The sequence below is a fragment of the Sceloporus undulatus genome, chromosome 7, assembly GCF_019175285.1.
Source record: "Sceloporus undulatus isolate JIND9_A2432 ecotype Alabama chromosome 7, SceUnd_v1.1, whole genome shotgun sequence".
NCBI lineage: Eukaryota > Metazoa > Chordata > Lepidosauria > Squamata > Phrynosomatidae > Sceloporus > Sceloporus undulatus.
Window position 1 is genome coordinate 776,719 of NC_056528.1, and position 24,181 is coordinate 800,899.

The following is a 24,181-nucleotide window of genomic DNA, read 5'->3' on the forward strand; positions in this document are numbered from 1 at the left end:
CGCGCATGCGCGGCAAAAAATAACGGCCCTTTCTGAGAGCACCACTGCGCATGCGCCTGGCTCTCAGGCCTTTTGGATTAGTTGAGAGGGAAAGGCAGGAGAGCCCTCGAGAGTGGGAGGGAACCTTTTACAGACTCCGCCCCTCTTTGGTCCTGAAGGAACCAACCCGCGCCTAGCCACGCCCTTTCGAACATAAGCGCCCGAGCGTGACGTCACAGGTCGGCGCCGGAAGAGAGAGCCATAGAGTCTAGGAGCGTGAAGGGTGCGGCCTCTATGTATCTATATATATAAATATAGCGGGAGAAGCGACCCTCCGCCGCTGCTTCCGCTTCCGGGTCGCTCCCCTCCCAGTCCCCCCCCCGTTCCTTCCTTCCTTCCTTCCTTCTTGGCGTCCCTTCTCCTTTGCTTCCTTGGTTCTCCTTCCCCGGCCATGGCTCCTCGGCTGCAGCTGGAGAAGGCGGCGTGGCGCTGGGCGGAGAGCGTGCCTCCGGAGGCCGTGGCGCAGGAGCACGTCGAGGCCGCCTACCGGGTGGGACTGGAGCCCTGCCAGCGAGGAGCCTGCAGGTGAGGAATGGGAAGGAGGCTTCCCAGAATCCTCTTGGCTGTAGTTCCCAGAATGCCCCAGTCCTGAGAGGCAGGAAGTAGTTTCTTGGGTATAGCTCCCAGAAGCCTCCAGAAGTAGGTCCCCAAACTGTGCCCTTTGAAGGGGTTTTGGACTCCAGCTCCCAGCACCCCAGACTATTGGCCAACGTGGCTGAGGCTTCTGGGAGATCAAGTCCAGAATCTCTTGGCTATAGTTCCCACCATCCCCCAGTCATGAGGGGGAGGAAATAGGTTCTTGGACTGCAGCCCCCATAATCCCCTGGGGAACAAGAAAGGAAGTGCTTTCTGGACTGCAGTTCCCAGAATCCCCCAGATAGCTGGGGAAGAAGTGCTGCTCCCAGCATCCCCCAGCTGTGAGGTGGGGAGAGTGCTTACTGGGGACTGTAGTTCCCAGAATCCCTTGGGCAATGGGATACGAAGTCCTTTCTGACCTATGGTTCCCAGAATCCCTTGTGCAGCAGGGGAAGGGTGCTTTGTGTACCATCGCTCCCAACCTAAAGAGGGAAGGACTGCTTTCTGGGTTGTAGTTCCCAGCATCCTCCAGCTGTCAGAAAGGGGAAAGCGCTTCATTATGGTATCCGGACCGCAGCCACCGCTTTCCCCGGGCTCTTGGCTGAAGGGTTTGGGAGCGCGTCGCTCCCAAACCCTTCAGCCAGAGCCGGGGAAAGCGTGTTCTGGGCTGCGGTCCGGCTATCCCTCTAAGGCCCTACCTTTGCTTTGGCTCCTCGGAGGAACTGCCGGGGGAACCCCAACTGCCTGGTCGGCATCGGCGAACACGTCTGGCTGGGCGAGATCGACGAAAACACCTTCCACAATATCGACGACCCCAACTGCGAGCGGCGGAAGAAGGTACGCCTGACGCTCCGCTCTTCCACTCACGGCGCCGCCTCATCGGGTTTCCTGCTTTCGCGGCTCGCCTTTGAGACCGAATGGCAGCAAGGCTTCCCTGGATCTAGACTGGCGGTCCCTAAAACTGCTCCCAGAAACCCAGGCTATTGGCCAAAGTGGCTGAGGCTTCTGGGAGATGGAGTCCAAAACTCTCTTGTTTTTGGGGAGGGAGGGAAGGAGGGAATCATTTAACCAGAAGTCGCTCCGAAGGACCTAGAGATTCCTAAAGGGCCTCTTAACAAAGTGAACCCTTTGACTGCTTCGTTTGGGTTGTGGGCGTTTCGAATTAAATTGGATTTTGTTCAATTCATGTTGCATGTCACGCTCTCTCAGCCTCACTTTGCCTTAGTCGGAAACGACTTGAAGACACAGAAGAACATCAACAGACAGCACGCTAAGTCGATGTGCACTGCAGCCACAGACGTCTTTTGCTTTCATTGCAGGGGGTTAGTTAGTGTTTCTGTGTGATCCCTTACCTCTCTTGCCTTCTGCCTTCCCTTCCCAGAATGCATTTGTGGGCCTCACAAACCTGGGCGCCACCTGCTACGTCAACACTTTCCTCCAGATGTGGTTCTTGAACCTGGAGCTCCGGCAGGCGCTCTACTTGTGTCCGATCGCGCGCCCCGAACTCATGACAGAGGAAGGCACCTCAGAGGGCAAAGGTCAGCAAGGAATTTCCTTCCTCTTCAACCCAGGCACATGCTCTTGCTTGCTCTAGAAAAAGTATGTACGGTATACACTCATCCCTCCATATTTGTGGCTTTGATTATTCACGGATTTGATTAATATGTTCTCTCTAGGCATATCTAGTTCCTCCAGTGCAACTCTGTGGTCAACTTTAACTAAAAGTGGCACTGAAAGACCTAGAGATCCCTAGAGAGGATACTCTACTAGGCCTTTGTAGCTCCTCCAGCGCAGTTCGATGGTCAGTGTCTGTCGGACGTTGACCACAGAGTTGCACCGGAGGACATAGAGATCCCTAGAGAGGACACTCTACTAGGCTTTTGGAGCTCCTCCAGTGCAATTCTATGGTCAGGGTCTGTCGGACGTTGACCACAGAGTTGCACCGGAGGACATAGAGATTCCTAGAGAGACGTCTTCTCAGGTAAAAGCATGGCGTTTCTGTTGCAATTTTTCCATATTCATGGGGGTCTTGTGCCCCTAACCCTAGCAAATACGGAGGGACAAGTGTATAGGGTTATCTTTGCCCATTTTAGGCCCAGGGATACCTTTATCAAAAACAGGGAAATGGACTTTGGAACATGGTTCCATGTTTGGCGGCGCTGCCCAAAACTGACAAAATACTGGCAGAAGCTACATGGAACAGTTGAAATGCTATTAAACATAAAGTTCAAAACGGAACCGGAAGTTTATTTACTAAACATGTTAAATAAGTTACCTTGTCAGATAGAAAGGAAATAATGGAAGAGTTGTGTTGTATTTGATTATAAAGACCAGGTTGGTTTTAGCACAGAATTAGAGAAATCGGGAAGTACCAAAGAGAGAGGAGTGGTTTTTGGTGACTTAGAATGGCCCGCATTGTGAATTTTGAACATGTGTCAAGGGAGATGCCCCTTCTAAGGAAGCCATTTGCCTTTCAGTGGACTATGAGCCCCAGACCATTTGTGAGCACCTCCAGTTCTTGTTTGCATTGCTGCAGAACAGCCGCAGGCGTTACATCGATCCATCCGGCTTCGTCAAAGCGCTGGGTTTGGACACAGGTCAGCAACAGGTAACGTTTGAGGGAGTGTGTGTGTGTGTGTGTGTTACTTTTTCTCTTGCACCACAGATTGCCATCTACAACACTGGAAAAAAAAGCCATCTGCAACCCAAGAGTGCTTTAGTAGCTGCAGAAGCCACTCTTGTCCCACTGTAAGCCTCTTGTATGTTGCAGACCCAAGACACTTCCTTAGGAAGTCAGCCACTGCGGTGGGTCTGTCCAGTCTGTTTTGTTCATTTTCTGTAGCCTCCCCTCCCCACATTTTGCTCAGCTTCCCTTTGGCTTTGCAACCCATGTGCTCCCTCTCCCCTAGGATGCCCAGGAGTTTTCCAAGCTGTTCATGTCGCTGTTGGAGGACACCCTTTCCTCTCAGAAAAACCCCGACGTGCGAGATATTGTTCAGAAGCAGTTTTGCGGGGAGTATGCCTACGTCACTGTGTAAGTCCTGGGCTTGCTGGAGTGGTTTCCTACTCCTGCGCTTGAGTGCCTTTGCTGCCCAGGCTTTGATCTGTAATGGTTCTTCTTGTAACTCTCTCTTCCCCTTTGGTTTCCCTTTGCTCTCTTTCAGTTGCAACCAGTGCGGCAGAGAGTCCAAACTTATATCAAAATTCTACGAACTCGAGTTAAATATTCAAGGCCACAAGCAGCTGTCAGACTGCATCACAGAGTTCCTCAAGGTACCAGCTCTTTTTTGCCAACTTACTCTGCCCCTTTTGTTATGGCAAAAGTGATCTGACTTTTTCAGGTCTCTGCCTGGCTCCTTCAGGTTGCTGTTTGAATAGAGCGTCCTTGAATGAGCCTCTTTGAACATCTGTAGCAAGCTATCCTTTTCAGCCTGACCCTCTCAAAATGTGTTGGGCTAGAACCTCTCTATTAGCTGGGGATGGTGGGAGTTGTAGTCAGGTTCCTAGGTTGAGAAAGCCTGAGTTGGGAACAAGCCATCATGTCCCTGCAGGGAAGCGCATACCTTCTTCAGAAACCCACAATGTTGCAAATACTGGATCCACAGAACATGTGGATGAGCCTTTGCAAAGTGATATTCATGACACTGAGAGCTGTCTTGTCTAAATGAAATACATCATTCCTCTGGAGACATAGAGTCATTACTGTTCAAGCTTGGTTATGTAATGTTGAAGTTAATTGTTAATAAGAGCTCTTAAGAAACCAGCATCGTGTCTTGTGGAAAAGGAGGTGTGATATTGTAAAGGGGATTTTGTTCTTAAAAAACCTTAGCTGAAGCCTTGACTCTTTTCAGCGATGGGATACTTTGTTTTCTGCTCTGAGATCCTGGACAGCTCTCTTCTTCTATCTGTATGAACTGTCCAAAGCAGGTCTTTTCCTATTGTACCCATAAAGCCACTTTGTGTATGCTCCCCCCACTAGCCTTCTGCTTACTTTGCTTTTTTGTCTTCTTTCTCCTGGTCAGGAAGAAAAGCTGGAAGGCGACAACCGCTACTTCTGCGAAACCTGCCAGAGCAAACAGAATGCCACCAGGCGGATCCGGCTCCTGAGTCTTCCATGCACCCTCAACCTCCAGCTCATGCGCTTTGTGTTTGATAGGCAAGTTGCTTCTCTGGGGAGCCTTTGAAAGTCACTGCCTTGACTTCTGATTGCTCTCTTTGAGCAGGGCAGGGCAGTCTTTGGATCTTTCCTGCAAATTTGAAAGCTTCAGGGTACCAAAGGTGGAACAACTGCAGAATGCAAATAACCCAGTTCCACCTCATATCTGGCAATGCTCTACCATATGCATGTGTCTAGTGACATTTCTCCATGGAGTACACTAGGACGAGCAACTTGTGGTCTTCTGGATATTGCTGGGCTGCAGCTCCCATCAGCCAGTATATCCAGTGATGAGGCACTGCAGACTCAACAACGTTTGGCGGGTTAGAAGTTACTCACCCACGGCTTAAATTGACACTCTAAGCCTCAGAGAGCCCAGCCTGTAGATAACATGATTTTAAATAAAAGAGAGCATGTGGTGGGTTGCCATGCTGAATATCATGCGCCTCTTTGTTGTTTTGTGTGATTTTTATTTCCTCATCAGGCAAACAGGCCACAAGAAAAAGCTGAATGCTTACATCGAGTTCTCTGAGCTGTTGGACATGGAGCCCTTCATGGAGGACAAAGGTGGGCTGCCCCACATGAAAAGGGCCCCCTCTTCTCTTGCTGATGAATAGAGATCCAGAGATGGGTGCTGTCACAGGGAAGGCCCTGTCTTCCCATTACTTTACCCTGTTTAGGATGTAGAACCAGAAAGCCTATTTAGAAGTGGACAAAGAGAGGGTCACTCATAAGTTCCTTGGTGGTAGATTATCAGAGGAATGGGTAAATTATTTGGAGAGGGGGGCATTAGTGGCTACTCTTGTGTCAACCACATAGGATACTAGAAACAGGGTTGTTTCTATGTGCTCTCCTTATATTCTTCTGAGATGTTGGATATGCCACCAATATCATGGGGCTATTAGCATGCTCCCTTCTGCCTTTCAGCCCATGATTTTGTCTACGAACTGAGTGCCGTCCTGATCCACCGAGGCGTGAGCGCATACTCCGGCCACTACATCGCTCATGTGAGGGATCCGCAGACAGGAGAATGGTACCGCTTCAACGACGAGGAAATTGAAAAGATGGAAGGCAAGAAGCTCCAGCTGGGAGCAGAGGAAGACCTAGGTAAAACATCTTGGTTGTGAGTCTTCTCTTCTACCCTTCCTGTTTCTCACTGGGCATGCGGTGCTTCTAGCCAGGGCTTTCAGATGGTAAGAGGTCAGTCAGAAGCCAGCCAGTTACATCTCACCTGGAAGAGAGAATACTGTTGGGATATATAGCCAGTGCTTTGAATGAGAGCAAATGATGCACTTGGTCACCCCACCCATATTGGTATTCTCCAGAGGTCTGTTTGCACTACACAGTTATAGCACTGCGGTTCCACTTTTACTGCTGTGGCTGCATCCTATGAAATCTAGTCTTGAGAGCTTGGCTCTTTGGTAGTAGAAGGGAACTGGCTGCCTCAGCAGAGATAGCAGCTGAGCTAAAGGTTATTTGGGCAGCACTGTGGGTGGAAAGAGGAAGAAGAATTTGGGGATTGAAGCTTCTACTTTGGCCACAGCGAACACATATCCCAGCCCTGGCTTGCTTTGGTTCTCTTTCTCCACTAGAGCCTTCTAAGTCTCAGGCCCGAAAGCCCAAGAGCGGGAAGGGGGTCTACCGCTCTCGAAATGGCTACATGTTGGTGTACAGGCTGCAGTCGCAGGCAAAATCACTGACTGTGGAAATCCCAGGTAAGCCCCCCCCCCCCCAAAACACACACATAACCGGGGCAAGCTGCAGCCAACTATGTCATACGCAAACAGCCATGAGCTGGGCTTCAGCCACCAGGCAGATGGTGCCGGAGCCCTTGTTTGCATCATGGGCTCCGGTACAAAACTCATCCCTGAATTTCATTGCAAAATGGAAACAGCCCCTTTAAAGTGCACGCATTTTTCTTGCTTTAAATGGCTCCTAACAGTTCACTGCTCAGATTGTGTTGGATTTGAAGGGAGTTGTCATTGAAACATGTTTGCTTTATGTGGGCTTTTCTTTCTTGCCACCAAAATTCAGCCACATTGGAGGCCATGCAGCCTGTTTGAAAATCCAAGACCAGCGGAAGTTACTTGTCACTTATTGGCATCTACATCTCATGCCCCCATCCTTTTTACTTTCTTAAGTCTACCCTAATCCACACACACATTAATTCTGCCTCTTCTCCCCTCTCTTTCTTCAGCTTTCCTGCAAGGACTGGTGGAGCGGGATAACACCAGGTTTGAGGAATGGTGCAACGAAATGGCTGAGATGCGCAAGCAGAGCGTGGCCCGGGGCAAGAGCAAACACGAGGAGGTGAAGGAGCTCTACCAGAAGTTGCCCGCTAAAGCTGGTCTGTAAGATCTTCCCTTCATACATATCTTGGTGGTAGCACAATGGGTTAAGAAGGTGGGGAGGAGAGGAGGGAAGAGTGGTTCTTAGTCATTTATTTCCTTATTTGTTCAATTTATATCCTACCTTTCTTCTGGCAAGGGACAAAATTTAAAGCAACAGTTTAGTTTTTAAAAATGTACTATACAGAACTTAGGAAATTAAACGTCGGTTGTGCTAAAAACAGTTTTGAAGTATAAATGCAAAAACACATTGCTTTTAAAATACAGTAAGAGCTGAGCACGCTATTTTAAGCAATATTCTGCCATACAATTAACAAAAGATGTTTGCAGTTAAAAAGCAGCACTTCATATTGATAAAAACCCTATATATATATATATATATATATATATATATGCGTGCGCCAATCAATTGTTGATAGCCGATCATCATAAAAATGTATGTTCCTGATGATTAAAGAGCAACAAGGTACAATTCTCCCAGCAAGCAAGAGAGGGAGAGATCCTCTTGAACTTGGAAGACTGGCCCTAGCCAACCTTTTGTTCCCTTATGGAGCTAGCTTCCTACCTGCAGGATTGTGTCTTTGTTAGAACACATTTGTGAACGATTTCCTTGCTGCACATGTGGGACAACCTTTTGCCTCGGCTTACACAGACGAGGAGGCAGCTGAGGTGTAGATGAGGAGAGTTTAGACAGAGCTTGTATGGGAGCCAACTGAGAGCAGAGTGTGGGTTGTGGGTTGGATCCCTCTGTATGCCCATTAAATGCTGCAAGGAGGCTTGTTCAGGGTGCTTCTGTGACCCAGTAGAGTGAATAATCTCCTGCTCCTCTAAGCACCCCCTAAAGAGCTGGAGTATCTTTTTACAATATAGAGTAAGCCCTTGTGAGGGCTGGAAAGGAGTAGGGATAACTTTCTGAAGGGAACTTTACTATCCATTTAAGTCAGGGGTGTCAAAACTCCATAGAGTCCATTGATCAGTTGCTTCCTTCATGACTTTGCAGAGGGCCCCCCAGCCCTGAAATTGGAGAGGGGTGAGAAATGGAAGTAGTAGGAGGTCGCTGGGTAGGAAAAACCATTTTTTTATTTTATTTTACTCAAAAATGGTGTAATGGGAAGTGGAAGAGGGGGCTGCAGCCTGTTTGAAAGGAGAATTCCCCCCCCCCCAGGAGGTTGTTGGGAAGAATAATTCTACTTCTGCCATCAGGAAATGGAAGCTGGGGGCTGGGATGCTTCCGAAGGGTTCGGGGATCAAATCAACCGCTTTGGGGGCCATGTGCAGCCTACTACTTCCTTCCCCATTTTAAATGCGTCATGCTGTAATGTTAGAAGTGTGTCATGCTGGTGAACAGAAATTAAATTCCTTACTCTTTGTGAGCATTTGGTGTAGGTTTTGAGTTACAAAGGAGGGAGAGGGGAGGTTTGTGATGATAAAAGTCAAAAGGGATGAGGTTTTGGGGAAATAAAAGCAAGGGCTGCTGGCTTTTGGAGCTGACGCCCCATCCCTCCCTGTCTCTCTGCACCCACAGGATGCCCCTATGACTTTGTGTCTCTGGAGTGGCTGCAGCAGTGGCTGGATGAGTCCACACTCCCCAAGCCTATTGACAACACGGCCTGCCTGTGTTCCCATGGGAAGCTGCACCCGGACAAGATCCCCATCGTCAAGAGGATCTCCGAGTCGGTGGCTGACTACTTCTACAAGCGTTACGGAGGGGGCCCTCGGCTGACAGGTGAGCAAAACGCTCCCAAGGGGAAATGCTCTGGATGGAGATGGCTCTTGTGCCGATCTATTAACTGATATATTTTGCTTTTGTGAACTCCATTCACCTGAATCAGATGCATCTGATGGACTGGTGCCCACAAAAGATTAGGTTGAAATATATCAGTCTCAAACAGACTGCTAAGTCCTGCTCCCCTCCCCTTTCAGTTTCTGATATGGAAACAGACTTAACACATTTCTCTCCTTGGAATATGTACAGCAGTACCAATTTTAAAAACATCTGGGTGAGCATAAGGATCTGGAAGGTGCTGCAAGGTCCATTTAGTCCAAATGCCTCTCCCCGACAGAGCAGGGATCTATTGAACAAGCTGCCTCCTGAGAGCTCTCTGATGGACTGACCACAAGAGGATGAATTAAAAATGACATACAAGGGTCATAATATGAGCATTGCAGAACAGAAGGGTCTGGAGTTCCAGGATGTCCTTCCCTTCCATGCGCAAGGACTGTGCTGGAATAGGACTCTGAAAATCTGTCCTGGAGTTCTACTCTCTGCCCATGGTAAGAAGTATGAGCACAGCTTTCTGGAAAGGGAGCATGAATTGGACATGTGCCCCAGAGGTGGCTCCCTCTTAAGCATGCTCCAGGGAAACCCTTTTGTGTGAGAGAGATGCAGAGAGAACGAATGCATCCCACAGTTGTCTCACAGGTCGCTCTGCAACTGTGAAGCTTGTTGCCACAGTGGCTGCCTCTTCCCTTTCACGCCTCCTCTGGAAGTGTCTCCGGCTGGCTTTCTCAGGTCTGGCTCTTGAGATGTAAGCTGTTAACTTGAGAAGCACCAATTCACAAAAGCTGACTGAGCATTGAACAGAGACAGCATTCTCTTGAGGTTCCACATCCCTGCTGATAGCTTCAGTCAAAACCTTCTCCCTTTCTTTCTTGGCAGGCTAAAATATCCCCACATTTTTCACAAGGGACAGGGTGTCTGTTGCTGGTGCAAGGGGTCCCTAGCAATGGTTCTCAATTCTGGGCCTCCAGAAGTTGCTGAGACCCTGACTGGACTGTAGGCAGGGTGTGTCCATGACAACATTTGGGGGTCCAGATGGAAAACCACTGGTCTAATTTAAAACAACAACAACAGAGGAACCCCCACACAGTCTCCAAAGGAAAAGAAAGAAGCAAAAAACTTCTCAATAAGGACTTCCTCAGAAGGTGATGGATGCTCTTTTGTTGGAGGTTTTAACACAGAACACCACTCACAGACTCGGCTATAGATGTCTCCTCAGCAGATGCCCATCCCAACAATGCTTTCGCTGGCATCCCTGACCACAATCCTGAAGCTGTGACCAAGAGCCAGTTGCCAATGATGGCACCTTCACTTTGTGATGATTGTGACGCAAGTCATAGTCCCACTCTCTTCTGCTCTGGTCAGACCTCCCTTGGAAATCTGTCTCCGGTTCTGGGCACCACAGTTCAAGAAGGATGTTGTCAAGGTGGAATGTGTCCAGAGGAGGGGGACCAAGATGGTCAGAGGTCTGGAAACCAAGTCTTATGAGAAACAACCAAGGGAGCCAGGGATGTTCAGCTTGGAGAAGAGAAGACAGGTGACATGATGCGTCCATCTTCAAATACTTGAAAGGATGCCGCGTAGATGGTGGAACAAGCTTGTTTTCTACTGCTGCAGAGACTAGAGTCAAGGGATTCAGATGACAAGCAAAGAGATTGTACCTAAGCATTAGGAAGAACTTGCTGACTGCAAGAGCTGCTCAAGAGAAGAATGAACTTCCTCATAGGATGTTAGGAATCAGAGAGAAAATGGTTGGTGTGTTGAGCTGTTTGCTGATCTATTTCCATTTTCTGTTTACAGTGGTGCCTCGGGTTACGAAAATAATTCGTTCCGTGGCCGCTTTCGTAACCCGAAAAGCCTTCGTAAGCCGAAAACCCATAGGCGCTAATGGGGAAAAAAGCCGCGGCTCTGCCGCGGCTCCATTTAAAATAGCGCCGGAGTTTTTTCGTAACCCGAAAAAACTTTCGTAACCCGAAACAATAAATCCCTATGGGATTTTTTCGTATCCTGAAAAATTCGTAACCTGGGTATTTCGTATCCCGAGGTACCACTGTATTACTGTGTATACTGTTGTTGTTAATGCCATTTTTATAACAACGGGTTTGCTGGTAAAGTCAATGGGATTTGTGGTTCCTGCAGAAGGTAAAATAATTGCTTAGCTAGAGGATGAACAGATGTCTGGGGGAGGCTGGTGGTACCAAGGCCAGCTGTGTGAGCAGCTTAAAAGGGCTTGGGAGGGAGGAAAGGTGGGAGGTGAATAACACCGGCTCTAGAAATGCTTTGGTTTGTGAACAAATGGGGGGGGGAATCCTGCAGACCTATGAGGCAGGCACACCGCTAACTCTGTGTGGGCCTCTTGGGATTATGGTAGTTCTATCCACAGGAGTCATACTGTTAGTTTCTTCAGGTACTGAAATAAAGCTTGCAGTTAAAATAAAGACTGGTTTACTGAACCGAAGGGAACGCACAGTTCTTGGCATAGGATGGTGGGCTCTCCTTCTTTGGGGATCTTTAAAGAGAGGTTGGATACCCCACCTCCAAGGATTGTTCAGATGTGGATTTCCTGCACTAGCAGAAGGGGTTAGATTAGATGGCTTCCAGCTCTATGATTCTGTTAAAAGAGAGGAATGCTCTTTGATGGGCAGAGAAGCATTGGACCCTCCAGGGAGTTTCAGAGTCCTCCAATGCCTGGCCATTGTCTGTGTCACTGGGAGAATTTTAAGAGCTGAGGTCTCAACCACATTGGATGAAACTGGGCTCTGCAATGCAGGAGGAGGAAGAGGTTGCTGCACTGTTGTCTGTAGCCATTACCAAAATCAGGGTGCATTGTAGGTTTTTGGTCAGAAGGGCCCAAAGCAATGGTCCTGGTCTAGTTTCCTGCTTCTTCTCCTCTCAGGGAAAGCACTCTGCAAGGACTGCGTAGTGGAGAGGTGTCGGGTCTTGCGGCTGAAGAACCAACTCAACGAGGACTACAAAACTGTCTCAAACTTGCTCAAAGTCACCACCAAGGGGTAAGGGAGCCATTTTGAAGCATCGAAGGGAGTCGTGGGTGTCCTGGTTTTACCCAAGGAGTGTCATCACAAGAGATGTGATGCCCAATTGTAGTTTGACATAACATGCGCAGAGGTCAGGTCTGCTTCCTGGGCTGTGAGCCGCCTTTCCCTCCCCGCAGAGATGATGGCTTTTGGGTGGGGAAGTCGTCCCTGCGCAGTTGGCGTCAGCTAGCCCTGGAGCAGCTGGATGACCCAGAAGAGGATGGAGACCAAAGCAACGGCAAAATGAACGGCGATACCAAGAGCAGAGGTAGCCCCCCATCTCCCTTGCGGCTTCTTTCCATTTCACCTTAGGTCCAGGATCACACAGTTGCATGGCGACTTCAGAATGGGCAGAGCTTAGGGAAGTGGTGGGTTTGGGACATGGTCCAGGCAGCTGCCCAAGAACAGTTCCATGCACAACGTAGACAGAAATTTAGAGGCAGATGGTCTGAAGAACTACGTCCTGAGCATCTGCCTCTGCATTTCTGTCTGCGTTGTGCATGGTGTCTCGGTGCAGTGGAGAAACCAGTGGACAAACTTTGGCTCTCCAGGCGTTTTGACCTATAATTCCCCTTGGCTCTATGCAATGTGACCAGTGGTAAGGGATTGTGAGACAATATAGGCTATAGGTTACCCATGCACCACTCGCTATTCAAAACACGACTTTGTTTTAATAGGTAATATTAATTTTTTTAACCATTTATTATTTTTTAGCCAAGAAGAGTTTGCATTTTTTCTTTCTGTATGGCAGCTGCAATTCTCTCTCTCTTTTTCTCTCCAGATGAATCCAGCACAGAAAAGCGAGAGGAAGAAGACCTGAAGTTCAATGAGGACATTGTTTGTCCCCATGGTAAGAAAGTGAGGGGGGGCATGTTTGGTGGTCTCTTGGCTTTGTTCTAGCCCACGTTTCCTCCAAGGATATTTAAGGGAGCATGCACAGTTCTCTTTCTAATCCCACCAGCAATTCTTAGGACATCCCTGTGAGAGTTGGTTAGGCTGAAAGGTAGTGCTTGCTCTTTGGGGCTAAAGAGCAAAAGAAGAGCTGAGATAAGAGCAAAAGGTCTCTCTAGTACACCATTCTCTGATTGAGAAGATAAAATCAATGGGATTCATGATGCCCCTGCAAAGTAAAATAATTGTTTATCTAGGTAATGAACAGAGGCTGAGGTTAATGGCAATATCAACAAAGGAAACTTGAGCCTTTCTTTCCCTCTGCAGTGGCAGGTTCCAGAACCAGGTTTAAAACCTCCCATCTCCTGCTTGAATGGTCCCTAGAGCAAAGGAGGAGGAGGAGGAGGAGGAGAAACAAAACAGCGTTCTCCTCCTCCACTTAATTGCTGCTTGCCTATTTTGTAGTTCCCCTGTAACCTTAGAGACTGCACAGAAAGGAGGTGTGTATGGGAAAAACGGCAGGCACCTCCGCGGGGCATTATGCCTTCGCTAAGCAAGTGGCACACGGTTATTGTAGAGAATGGTGCTTAGCTCTGTAGCAGAGGCAGGAATGGGCCCCGAAAAGGGGTGTCTGCGTGCATCATGTGCCAATTCTCCTTTGCATCCAGTGGGTTCACGAGGCCCTTTCTTGCTCCCTTCTGCCATGAGCCTTGGAAGGGCTATTCTCATTAATCTAATGTAACTCGGTAAAACGAAGCGAGTGGGCAGAGACGCAAAGCCGTTCTAGAGGGACTTGGACCAGTAGTTTTCAAATGTTGGTTCTCCAGCTGTTGTTTCCCTGACCATTAGAAAAGGCCTTTTTAAAAATGTTGTGCAAAAGGGTCTCTCCTGGGCCTAAAATGACCCAGGGGGGTTAAATAGTGAACATGCCCGCCACAAGCCCCTTGATGGAGTTGGGGCAGGGGGCAAAACGATTTAGGTAAGTTGTGGTTGGAGGTACAAATGTGTACCCCTAGGTTGCCCAGGTTATTTGTAAATCTTGCTAAAGAGCCCTTGAGTGGATGAGCCTTCAGAGTATATACCAGTGGCCATTGCTGGGCTATGGAAGCATCCTAAGGGTACTGTCTGTGTCTGGGTTCCCCTCTTTTGGGATTCCTTTGCTTCTGTTCATCCCTACCTTTGCACAAGGGTGACCACCCTGCTCCGTTTGTCCACAGATTAAGCAAATATATTGAAAAACCGATCCACGTTGCATTTCCTTCTCTTTTGCCATGGTTTCTCTGCAGCAGTTGAGACTCTGGGGCTGCTGTTTCACCTTAAGAGTCGGTCAGCGTGGCGCGTTGGCAAAAGGCAGCCTAAAATGGAATCTGCTGACCTGGCTGGTTCTGCCTCTCAGGGGGTTCCTCTGAGCTCCCAGAGCCGTTTTTGCTGCCTGGAGAAAGCAGCGTTCATTGGAGAGCCTGCTTGAGGGAGAGTAGCGGAAGAGGGTCACATTGAAGAGGCAGCATCCAATTTGGGAACTTTTCTCTTTTCGCAAATGACCTGGGAGAGCTGAAGGTGCCCTGAGTGACTCAGTCCCTGCCTTTGGCTGACAGAGAAGATGCTTTCCATGCAAATGGGGCGAGAGAGTGTTTGGCAAGACAGAAGAGGCAAAGCACAGATTAATCTGCCAGGCGCTTTCTCTCTCCCTTTTTGCACGAAAAGCACCTTCTCATTTTGCTGACTGGGGCCAGCACCCTTCATCCATCTCACTTTTGCTTTCCTCGCCTCCTTTGCAGGCAACCTGTGCATATCCGAGAACGAACGGCGGGTCGTCTCCAGAGAAACCTGGGACAAACTCCAGCGGTATTTTCGAAGTGCCCCAGAGTTCCCAAGCAGCAGAGATTCCTGTTCCCAATGCAAGGTATCAGAGAGATAAATCTTCCCCCTGACTGGGCTGTGTATTCTTTGCATGCAAGAATGCTCCCTGGAAGCCCAAATGCTTTATGATGAGGAGTGGCAGAAACTCAGGACAAGCAAGCAAGAGCCATTCTGGGGGTGGCCACAGATCACAAAAGAGTGTTGTGGCAGTTTGCACAATTGCATAAGAAGGGATGAGGATTTCTCCTTGGCCCTTTCTCCTTCCCTTCACTTTTCCATTAACTCTGAGGTCCAGGGGATGCCATTCACTTCAAATTTCATGCTCCAGATGTTTTGGACTTCAGCTCCCAGAAGCCTCAGCCAGCTTAACCAAAAGTCAGGAATTCTGGGAGTCCAGAACATCCGGAGGACCAAAGTTTGGGAATCACAGCATTACAACAATTTCTCCCTAAGTGGTTTTGCTTTTCTTGCACCAGCATTTCCTGAGGGGAGATTCGGAGGATTGGTGGAGGGGGAAAATCCACACTGAGAGAGAATGTTCTTACTTCAAGCAACAAGCGGAGAGGGCAGCATGGTAGAGAGAAGGACTCCATAGATTGCATCTCCTGTGTGTGCATTTTTGTGTGTGTTTTTGCAGATTCTGGAACGGGAAGGAGAAGAGAACGAAGCACTCCACAAAATGATGGCCAGCGAACAGAAAGCGTATCTCCCAAACCTCTTCCAAGACAAAAACCGTCCGTGCCTCAGCATCTGGCCAGAGGTAGGAAGACAGGCTTGGGGAGCGCATTGTTGTTACATCGACAACAGTGGTGGAGTTAATTTGATAGCAGGGCTGTTTTGTGCCATCGAACTGGCTTTGACTTGTGACAAGCCTGTGAATGTGGGACATCCAGGAGCCTCAGCCTTGCTCAGGGCTTGCAGCCATAGTTTTGCTGAGGGAATCTTCCCATCTGTAACACAGTCCTCCTCTTTTCTACCTGCCTTCCGCTTTTCCCAGCATTGTTGTCTTGTCCAATGAGTCACATTGTTTCATGTCCAAAGTAATGACAGCCTCAGTTGAGTCTTCTTGGATTTTAAGGAGAGTTTCGGCTTGGTTGGATCTTAAGATTCATTTATTTGTCTCAAAATTCATTAATTTTTCCGTAGAACTTTCCTCCAGCAACGCATTGCAAATGCATTGATTCTCTCAAAGTAGGTATAGAACTGCTTTTCTGGATTACACAAAACCCTGAACTCCATCTCTTTCCAGGAGGTGGGGGAGCTCTACATCGTCTCAAAGTTCTTTGTAGAAGAATGGAGAAAATTTGTAAGGTAAATTGTCTTCTCTTTCCCCCAACGGTTCCACCGTTCCCTTGCCCACCGCTCTGCCCCGTTTGCAGCTGCTCTGTGCCCTTCTAATGCAGCCGGGTGCATTGCAAAATAGGTCACCTTATTTCCTCTGGCATCCATCTTTCAGAGTTCAAAGGCCACTCTCTTCCAGTTAACGCTTTCCGTTCTCTTCTTCCTCCCTTTCGTTTCCCTGCCCCAAATCCTTGGTTTCTGCTTACAAAACCAATGGCGTTGCAAAACCACTCTCTCTGTCTTCTGGACTTTAAACCTAGGAGGCCGACGCGGTGCAGTCCCGTCTCATCCATAGGGAACCGGGAGCTCCTTTGTCCCCACGGCGGCCTGATGTTCACCTTCGCTTCCATGACCAAAGAAGATTCTAAACTGTGAGTTTGTCCTGTTCGGTTCTTCTGCCTTTTCCACTTACATTTTTGTGGCGATGGGAAATTGGCAGGGAGAGGGAGGGAGAAAATGCCCTTCTCTTCCTCAGGGGCCACATCAATGGCACTTGGGATGGGGAGCATGTCTTCCATTATCTGCTGCAAGCATGGGACAATGGAGCTGCGTGTCTGGCTGCTCTTCTCTCCTTTTGTGCACATGCGCACTTCGAATAAATGCTGGTACTTTTGGGGACTGAGGTGCAGGGAAGCCTTTTAACGGCACATGCAGCAGTGTCCCTGTCCCACATGCACACACTGTTTGCACCCTGAGGTTAGGAGGGGGCCTTTTAACTTGCATCTTCTCACATCTGCAGCTCAGAACCCAAGGGCTTTGGCAAGGGAGGGGAAACCTGCCAGGCAACTCACCTTTTCCAGGTCGGTCAGCATGTTCTGCTTCTTTGCACAGTATAGCTCTGATATGGCCCACCGAATGGGAAAAGATCCAAAAGCTCTTCGTGGTGGATCACGCCATCCGGGTGATCAGGAGGCGGCCGGCCGGGGCGACCCTAGAGACCCCCCTCTACATTACGGAGCCCGGTGAGCAAGGACCGGGAGGGGAGATATGTGGCAACCCCTGCGTCAAAACGCTGTCCTAATTCGGCCCCGGCGCTGACTTTCCCCTTGGGGACCATGAGCTCAGGTGTTTTGTATTTTTAAACACTTGAACACAAGCCAGTTATTGCTTGGGCTGCGTTCCATGCAATGATCGAATGCGCGCGAGCAATTTCAGCCAAAAATTATTTTGGGGTTGCTCCTGAAATGGCAGTTTCTGCAACTCTTTCCCAGAAAAAGCTCTTGCAAGTTGCGTGGGAAGCTTGGTCTGTTGGGTTTGGGTTTGTACCTGCAAGAATAAAATCTTGAGTTGTCTTTACACCACTTTGGTCCCTTAATTTAGGTTCCTCAACCCCAAGGTTTCTTGGCATGAGGTTATAAAATGGCACAATTCTTTTTGTTCTGTCCAACAACAGAAAATCATGGCTTCCCAGAGGAGCCCACTGAATTTCCTCTCCCATATTCTTCCAAATGCAACCAGTTCCATTGAACCCATATCTGCCACTGGTTTCTCTTCCGCATGTTAAAAGCTTTTATGGTCTTACCCTTCAAGGGGGCCTTCTGGGGATTTCGTTACTTGCTTTATGTTGCAAGCCGTTTTGAAGATTAAAACCGCTGAAAACACTCTGTGGATTTTGTAAAATGAATCAAGGCCCGCGGCTGTTGTTTTGATACTGGCTGACGTTGTCGGAAACGGCTGGGTCTCCATAGACATGGAGTCTTTGGCCGGAACGCCCGCCTTCCTCCTTTCTCTCCCCACAACCAGAGCTGTGCTTGGACTGCCGAGAAGGGCTGTTGTGCCAGCAGCAACGGGACCTCCGGGAGTACGCCCAGGCCACCATCTACGTCCGCAAAGTGGTGGACAACAAAAAGGTAGACACAAGCACACACACAATCCATGACACCTGCCCAGTCACCGCCTCTCTGCCCCTGGAACAGTGTGCTTTGTAAGGACTTGACAGTTGGCTTCATAACCTTCATAACCTTCCATTGGCTGTGAACCAGACATAGGGAACAAATTTTTGTAGTCTAGGAAAGCTTTCTCTAGCTCTGCTAGGAACTGTAACCATTATTGTTGTTGTTATTATTACTACTACTAGTCTACTCAGTCACGCAAACCCCATGGGAAAGTCACACTCAGCCTAAGGAGAAGAATAAATCTGGCCAAGAAAACCCTCTCGATGGGTTTGCCTGAAGGTCTCCATAAGTCGGGAACAACTCAAAGGCACGCAGTAACAAAAGAGGAACAAGGGGAGGCCCTTTCTACCAAGTCAGGCTGTCAGCTTGCTTGGTTTCGCACCAATTGGCAGCCTTAGCTTTCCAAAATTTCTGGTGGGGGTCTTTTCTCATTCCTCCCCTGAGATGCCACCGGGGATGGAGCAAAGGCAGTGCTCTGAGCCGACCGCCCTTCCCTTCCAGATGGACCTCTGATGGACAATTTATCCGTCCTCCTAGTCCATTGATGTCCTGGAGGGAGCATGTGTAGCGTTTCCCTCTTACGGCTAAAAGCCTCTCTTGCAGAAGCCGCTCTGCTTTTGTGTGGCTGCTTTTAGAGGATGCTTCTGAGGGCAGGGATCCATTAAGAGGCTGCTCTGTCCTTCCCTCTGATGTGGGAGATTGCCCTGGCGCTTTGTAATGCGATGTAGAAAATCACGAAAGTTGCCTCTCTGCATCTCAGGTCCCTTTGAGCTGCAGCTGCTCTCCAAGATCAAAGGCCGTCCAGGGCCCCAGGTTCTCCGTGGCTTTGATATCCCCCCCCCCCAAATGTTTGTTTGTGCGCTCTCTGTGTGCATCCTATCTCAATTTTTCTTCCATTAAATACATACTCGTCTGTGAGCTGCTTGGTTAATGCGCAGGGAGATGGAGGCCAAGGCAAACTCAGCTGAGCCAGAAGCTGCCGAAAAAAGAGCCCCGAACTTACAGGGTCAGGGGGAAATTTGGGTAGATGGCTGGGGGAAAGAGAGAAAATGGTGTCCGCCCACAGAAGTAGGAAGGCATGTGTCTATTTACGGATGGAGTAGGGGTAGGGAGAATATTTGTTGATGATGATGATGATGATATTTATTTATACCCCTGCTCTTCAGAAATGACCAAAAGACATGCCTTTGGGTCCTGTCATGTACATGCATGAACACAAAACACTTACTGACTTTGCGACTGTTACGCAACTGTGTCTTATGCTTAATCCATTGCTGGTCTCTGAATTTAAGCAGTTTTGCAAAGTGGGAGCATGCCAGTTTTGGGGACCTGGCATAAAGGAGTGTTGTTGATGATGTTGATTTTGTGTGTCTGCTGATGTTCGCAGGTCATGAAGGATGCGGCCCCAGAGCTCAACATGAGCAGTTCGGAGGCAGAAGAAGAGAAAGAGGAGACCCGGCTAGAAGGGGAGCAGGACCCAGATTTCAACCAGGTAAGTGCAGCCCCCTTTAGAGGCTGGGAATGGGGTTTGCCCTCAAGGGTTCTGGGTTGTGACTACCTCTGTGTCTCATTGCCCAAAAACCATTGCGGCCCAAGAGTCTGGCATGTGGGTCTCTCTTGACATATTAATTCCTGGCATCATTGAAAGCGAAGTGCTGCCCAGCTTGGCTGACTGCCTTCCCCATCCTTCCCCTTTGAACTACAACTCCCAGAATCCCAGTCAGCATGGGTTGATTGGAACAGGTTTTGGGCTCTTACCTCTGTGGAAGAAGAAGGGTCTTTTAATGGGGTGCGTTCTGCTTGTATCTAAATTTTGTATTCAGATTTTAGTTCTAGCTTGTTCTTAGTTATAGCTGCCATTTATTGTTGTTTCAATGTAGTTGTACATCTAAGCCACCTTGGCTCCAGTGCTAGGCAAACAGTGGGATATACATTAATTTTGGGTGGAATTTGTGGTGAACCCTGGGTCCCATGTTGAGATATAAATTAAATAAATTTAAAGGGGGAGTGGGGATGAATGGAGGGGCTTTCTTTGCTGGGTTAAGAAATCGTTTGCCGCTTGGTCAGAGGAGGAAAACCTAGCGCGTCCCAGTCAGCCATTTTCTCCTGGCTTCCAGGCTAACAGCAATGCAAAACGGCAGAAGGTGAACCCCCCAAATTATGCCGTCTACCAAAGGCCGGGGATCCGGCGGAGCACGCGGCACAGGAAGGTGCGGGGTGAGAAAGCACTCCTTGTCTCGGCAAACCAGACCCTGAAAGATCTGAAAATCCAGGTGAGGCCAGTTGCTGGAGATGAGGAGGCGTTCACATTGTGTTTTGGGACCTATCTAGGTTCTAAGAGGGCATCTTCAGTCATTTTGAGGCAACAAAAAACCCACACTTTTTTGGCAGGGGAGGAAATGTTTTGATCTAGGTGAGGTCCGAGGGGGTCTCCAGATGTCATGGAAGTGCTGTCCACACCTCTTAGAGTTCACTTTGAAGCATTTTGGAGCAAAATATCTTAGAATTAATCCCTTTGGACCTCAAAAATGGCCACTTTGCTCCCCACTACAACCTAATTGTTGTTGCATCAGCCATGAGTAATCCCTTTTGAAAGAGATGTCTGCTTGCTTTCTCACACCTGAGGAAGAAAGGGATGTTTTGAGGGGAATTCTCCTTTTAATGGCCATGGGTTGGAGGCTGGAAGAAGCAGAGGAAAGATAACAGAAAGGGCCCCCATGTTTTGGAGAGACTCCAAGGGACTCAGTTCCACCCCTGGATGACTCTGGCCTCTGGGAACTCTTCTGCGCAGCTCTAAAATCCTGTGATTCTGCCTTGTTTCGTACAGATCATGCACGCCTTCTCCGTCGCTCCGTTCGACCAGAACTTGTCGATCGATGGGACAATCCTCACCGATGACTCTGCCACCCTCGGCAGCCTCGGAGTCACACCGGAGTCCGTGGTTTTGTTAAAGGTGACTGATGGGCCTCCTCCTGGCAAGCTACAATCCCTTCCCATAAAAGGAGTCTTGTAATACAGGCTCAGCACCTGATGTACCATAAACTTTACTTTACACCCCTCTTGCTAAAAAGACCCCCATCAGGTCTTCTCTCCATCTAGTGGCATTCTTGCTTGGCTAGCTAGCATCCTTTCATTCTTATTTTGGCGTACAAATGAGGCTTGTCCAGTCATAATGTCTAACAGATTTCCTTTGGCCAAGGTTCAAATCCTCTACCCCTTCCCAATGGCAACAAATGCTCTTAAATGTTCTGGCTTAAGGTTACTGGGCCAACCTCAGTCTCCCTTTGTGTAGCATTTGATACCACTTAAAGTGCGACGTCTGTTTTTGTTGGCATCCTGGGGATTTGCGCTTTGGTGAGGTTTCTTCTCGATTATAGCATGATGGTTCTGAACCCTCTTTATCAAAATACAAATACTTTGACTCCCATTGGATGGAAGTTAAAGTGGGATCAATATGGGGGGAAGAGTCTTTGAGCTTTTATGAACGTCTGGAGGAAGCGGTGGGTAGCAACCCATCTCCTCCATCCCTGTTGCCAAACACCTGTCTGAACTGCAAAGCTCCTGGTTTGGGGATCATGTGCAAGGATTGTGGGGGATGTTGTCGTCTGCTTCTAAAGGGTTTAGCCTGGAAATGTCACCTGGAAACCAAGGAGGCTGTTGCCTCCGTAAGAAATCGCAGCTTGAATAAACTAGTTCCCGCTTCCTCCTCCTAACGTCTCTTTTTGTTTCTCGCTCCCCCAAAACAGGCCGACGAACCAATTGTGGATTATGCAGCAATAGATGACGTTATGCAAGGTAAGGGAGACACACACCCACTTTGGCAGGCCTCTGGCTTTTCCCAGCCAAAACCTCACACATTGCTATGGTAGTGGGGTGGGGGGCAGGTTCGAAAAATGCCCCCTTCTCATGCTGGCTGGCTTGCTTTCAAGGCAGCAGGGGAGTGAGACAGTGCTTTTCTGACACTTCTCCTTTCCCTTCCAGTCTGTATGCCTGAAGAAGGATTTAAAGGTAGGCTTCTCCTATTTCCCCTTTATTTTACTCCTTGTTCACCTTCTTCTTATTCACCATGATTGCTCTGTACTTAAACTCTTCCCCGTCCACCTTCCTTTCTCTTCAGGGACCGGTCTCCTCGGACACTAGCGTTTTGGGGGGTAGAAAACTACCATTGGGGCCGCAGCAGAAGTAACCAAGATGCAGGGAGATGAGTTGGAGAATCCCGTTGGCCATTCCCGGGTGGGTGGACCTCTGAGAAAGACCAGCTGCTGGACGCTTCCCGGTGGTGGGACTCGGTTTCCGAAAGGCCACCCGATGCCTTGCGGCTGAGCTGGTTGCACTGCAGAGGACTCCTAAGGGAAGAGATCCTGACTCCTGACCCAGTATGACGACAAATGTGGGACATTTCTACATAGCTGCCAGGAACTGACCATCCGCCTTGGAACTTGGAGCAAGAGGGAAGAAGAAAAAGAGGTGTGCCTTGCCCCGATTCTTCCTTGGCTTCCAGTCTCACAAGACCCTCTTCTAAAACTGCTATCAGTGCTTCTTCAGCAGAGTTTGGGGAACCTTGGAAAGGGTCTCTTTCTGGCATATCAGGATCTAGTTGGTTCCCACAGTTTGAAACACCTTTCTTTTCTGATGCTTTGTAGATGTTCTCCTCTTCTTACCTTCCTCCTCCTCCATCTCCCCCTAAACCTGGACTGAAAGCCAAGGTTAAGCCTTGCAGTAGCCGTCTGTCAGTGGCACCCATGAAAGCTGAATGGGCGAGTGGGAAAATGGAAGAGGAAGGAGAAGATGGCACTTAATCCATTATCGGAATGGTATCCACCCACCTACCCTTTTTCATAGGCTTTACCTATGAAAACGTACATCACACCCATAAAAATATGATGCTCAACTTTCTCTGCTGAACAGGTTGGCTCTGTTAGTGGTAAGGACTTTTCCCTGGTGGGCAGAACTGTGGGGACTCTGTGGGTCGGCTTGTCCCATGTGGGTCAAAGCAAGAGCATCAGTTGTGGAATCTTGTTCTGGTTCTCTCTGTTTTGTCTTGAACTGGGGCGTAGTTGGGGTCAATGGGGTGGCCATGTGTCCATCGCGTGTGCCCCCCCTCCTGGGTGGTTTGCAGGTGGGGATGGGACAGGATCTATGCACCAGATTTCCTTTAGACCTTTGGGACCTTTAACATCGGGGTGGGCATCCGTCGTCATTGCAGAAAAGGCGGGATGCGCCACTAGGTCGTTGGCATTATTTTTAAAGGGTTTTTTTCTAGCAAAAGTATGAATTTCTCACATGTCTTGTTATAATTGCAGTTTGTTATTGGAGGTAAGTTTGGGAAGGGGCCTAGCTGGGTCTGTAGAGTTTGAAGGGGAGGCGCAGGGAGAGAGTCTGAGGTTATTCCTGTGCCCCCTTTGTTTGTTGACGGGGAAATGGGGGGCTTGGATCGGTGATTTCTTTTCTTTTTAGAAGAGGTGGAAGGTGGAGCCGGCCCTTTGGATTTCTTTCTTTCCCAAGGTAAAGAGTGCAGTCCTTAAGTGCGCATGGCCTTTGTGAGTGCTCCGCGAAGCAGCCTCTCATTCTCTTCTTCTTCTTCTTTGGGAAATAAGAAAAAGGCCCAGGAGCGGCTTTAAATTGTCGAAGAGGAAGCAGTCATGCATGGGCCTCTCGCCCCCGGGATTCTGACGTTTTTGGTTTTCTCCCTTTGCTTCTCGCCCTGGGTTTCATGCTCCTTCCTTGAGGAAAGGTTTGGCATGATTCACAGGGCGGCAGGGCCATCCGCCATCCTGGCTATGTGGGCACATATGTATGGAGGGGAAGGGAGGCGGGCGGGCGGGGGGCACAATGGGCTACCAACGCAGCCGTTTTGGTTGCCCTGAAAGGGCTGCGGGCTGCTGTCTCCTCAGGGCTTGTTGCCAATGCCTTCCCTCTGTACTTCCGAAATGTTTTGGATGAATTTTCAAGAACCCTTATTAAAGTGTGTATACGTGGTCAGTCTAACCTGATTTGTTCTGTATCATTGCGGTGACAGAGACCCAGAGCGGCGTCACGGCCTGAGTCTCCTGGACCAAGTCTCCTGGAGACCAGAGTTCGAATCCCCACTCAGCCATGGGAACCCACCTGGTGACCTCAGGCAAGTTACCCCTCTCTCAGCCTCAGAGGAAGGCCATGGCGAGCCGCCTCTGAATAATTTTGGCCAATGAGAGGGCCAACGTAGGGCTGCCGTGTGTCCAAGGCACACAACAACCAATTGTGAATTACACTTTTCATGA

The 24,181-nt window shown here is 49.0% G+C and overlaps 1 protein-coding gene across 3 annotated transcripts; it reads left to right on the forward strand.

Annotated features, from left to right (window-relative positions):
* Positions 1-214: 214 nt before the first annotated feature.
* USP48 (ubiquitin specific peptidase 48) lies at positions 215-23,909 on the forward strand. 3 transcript variants are annotated; one of them, XM_042478916.1, is made up of 27 exons: positions 217-563; positions 1,331-1,452; positions 1,997-2,153; positions 3,093-3,223; positions 3,525-3,649; positions 3,780-3,888; positions 4,638-4,771; positions 5,256-5,338; positions 5,699-5,878; positions 6,364-6,486; positions 6,969-7,118; positions 8,645-8,845; positions 11,796-11,910; positions 12,072-12,202; positions 12,716-12,784; positions 14,604-14,728; positions 15,323-15,445; positions 15,935-15,996; positions 16,287-16,397; positions 16,858-16,988; positions 17,770-17,876; positions 19,309-19,413; positions 20,039-20,194; positions 20,749-20,874; positions 21,668-21,716; positions 21,903-21,929; positions 22,039-23,909. In XM_042478916.1, exons 1-27 carry the CDS (start codon positions 431-433, stop codon positions 22,059-22,061), a joined length of 3,108 nt encoding a protein of 1,035 aa, XP_042334850.1. In that variant the 5' UTR covers positions 217-430; the 3' UTR covers positions 22,062-23,909. The 3 variants fall into 3 exon arrangements, with proteins under 3 accessions (XP_042334852.1, XP_042334850.1, XP_042334853.1); XM_042478919.1 differs by lacking the exons at positions 217-563; positions 1,331-1,452 and having other exon boundaries at positions 2,015-2,153; positions 3,093-3,212; XM_042478918.1 differs by lacking the exons at positions 20,749-20,874; positions 21,668-21,716; positions 21,903-21,929; positions 22,039-23,909 and having other exon boundaries at positions 215-563; positions 16,863-16,988; positions 20,039-20,174.
* Positions 23,910-24,181: the final 272 nt, after the last annotated feature.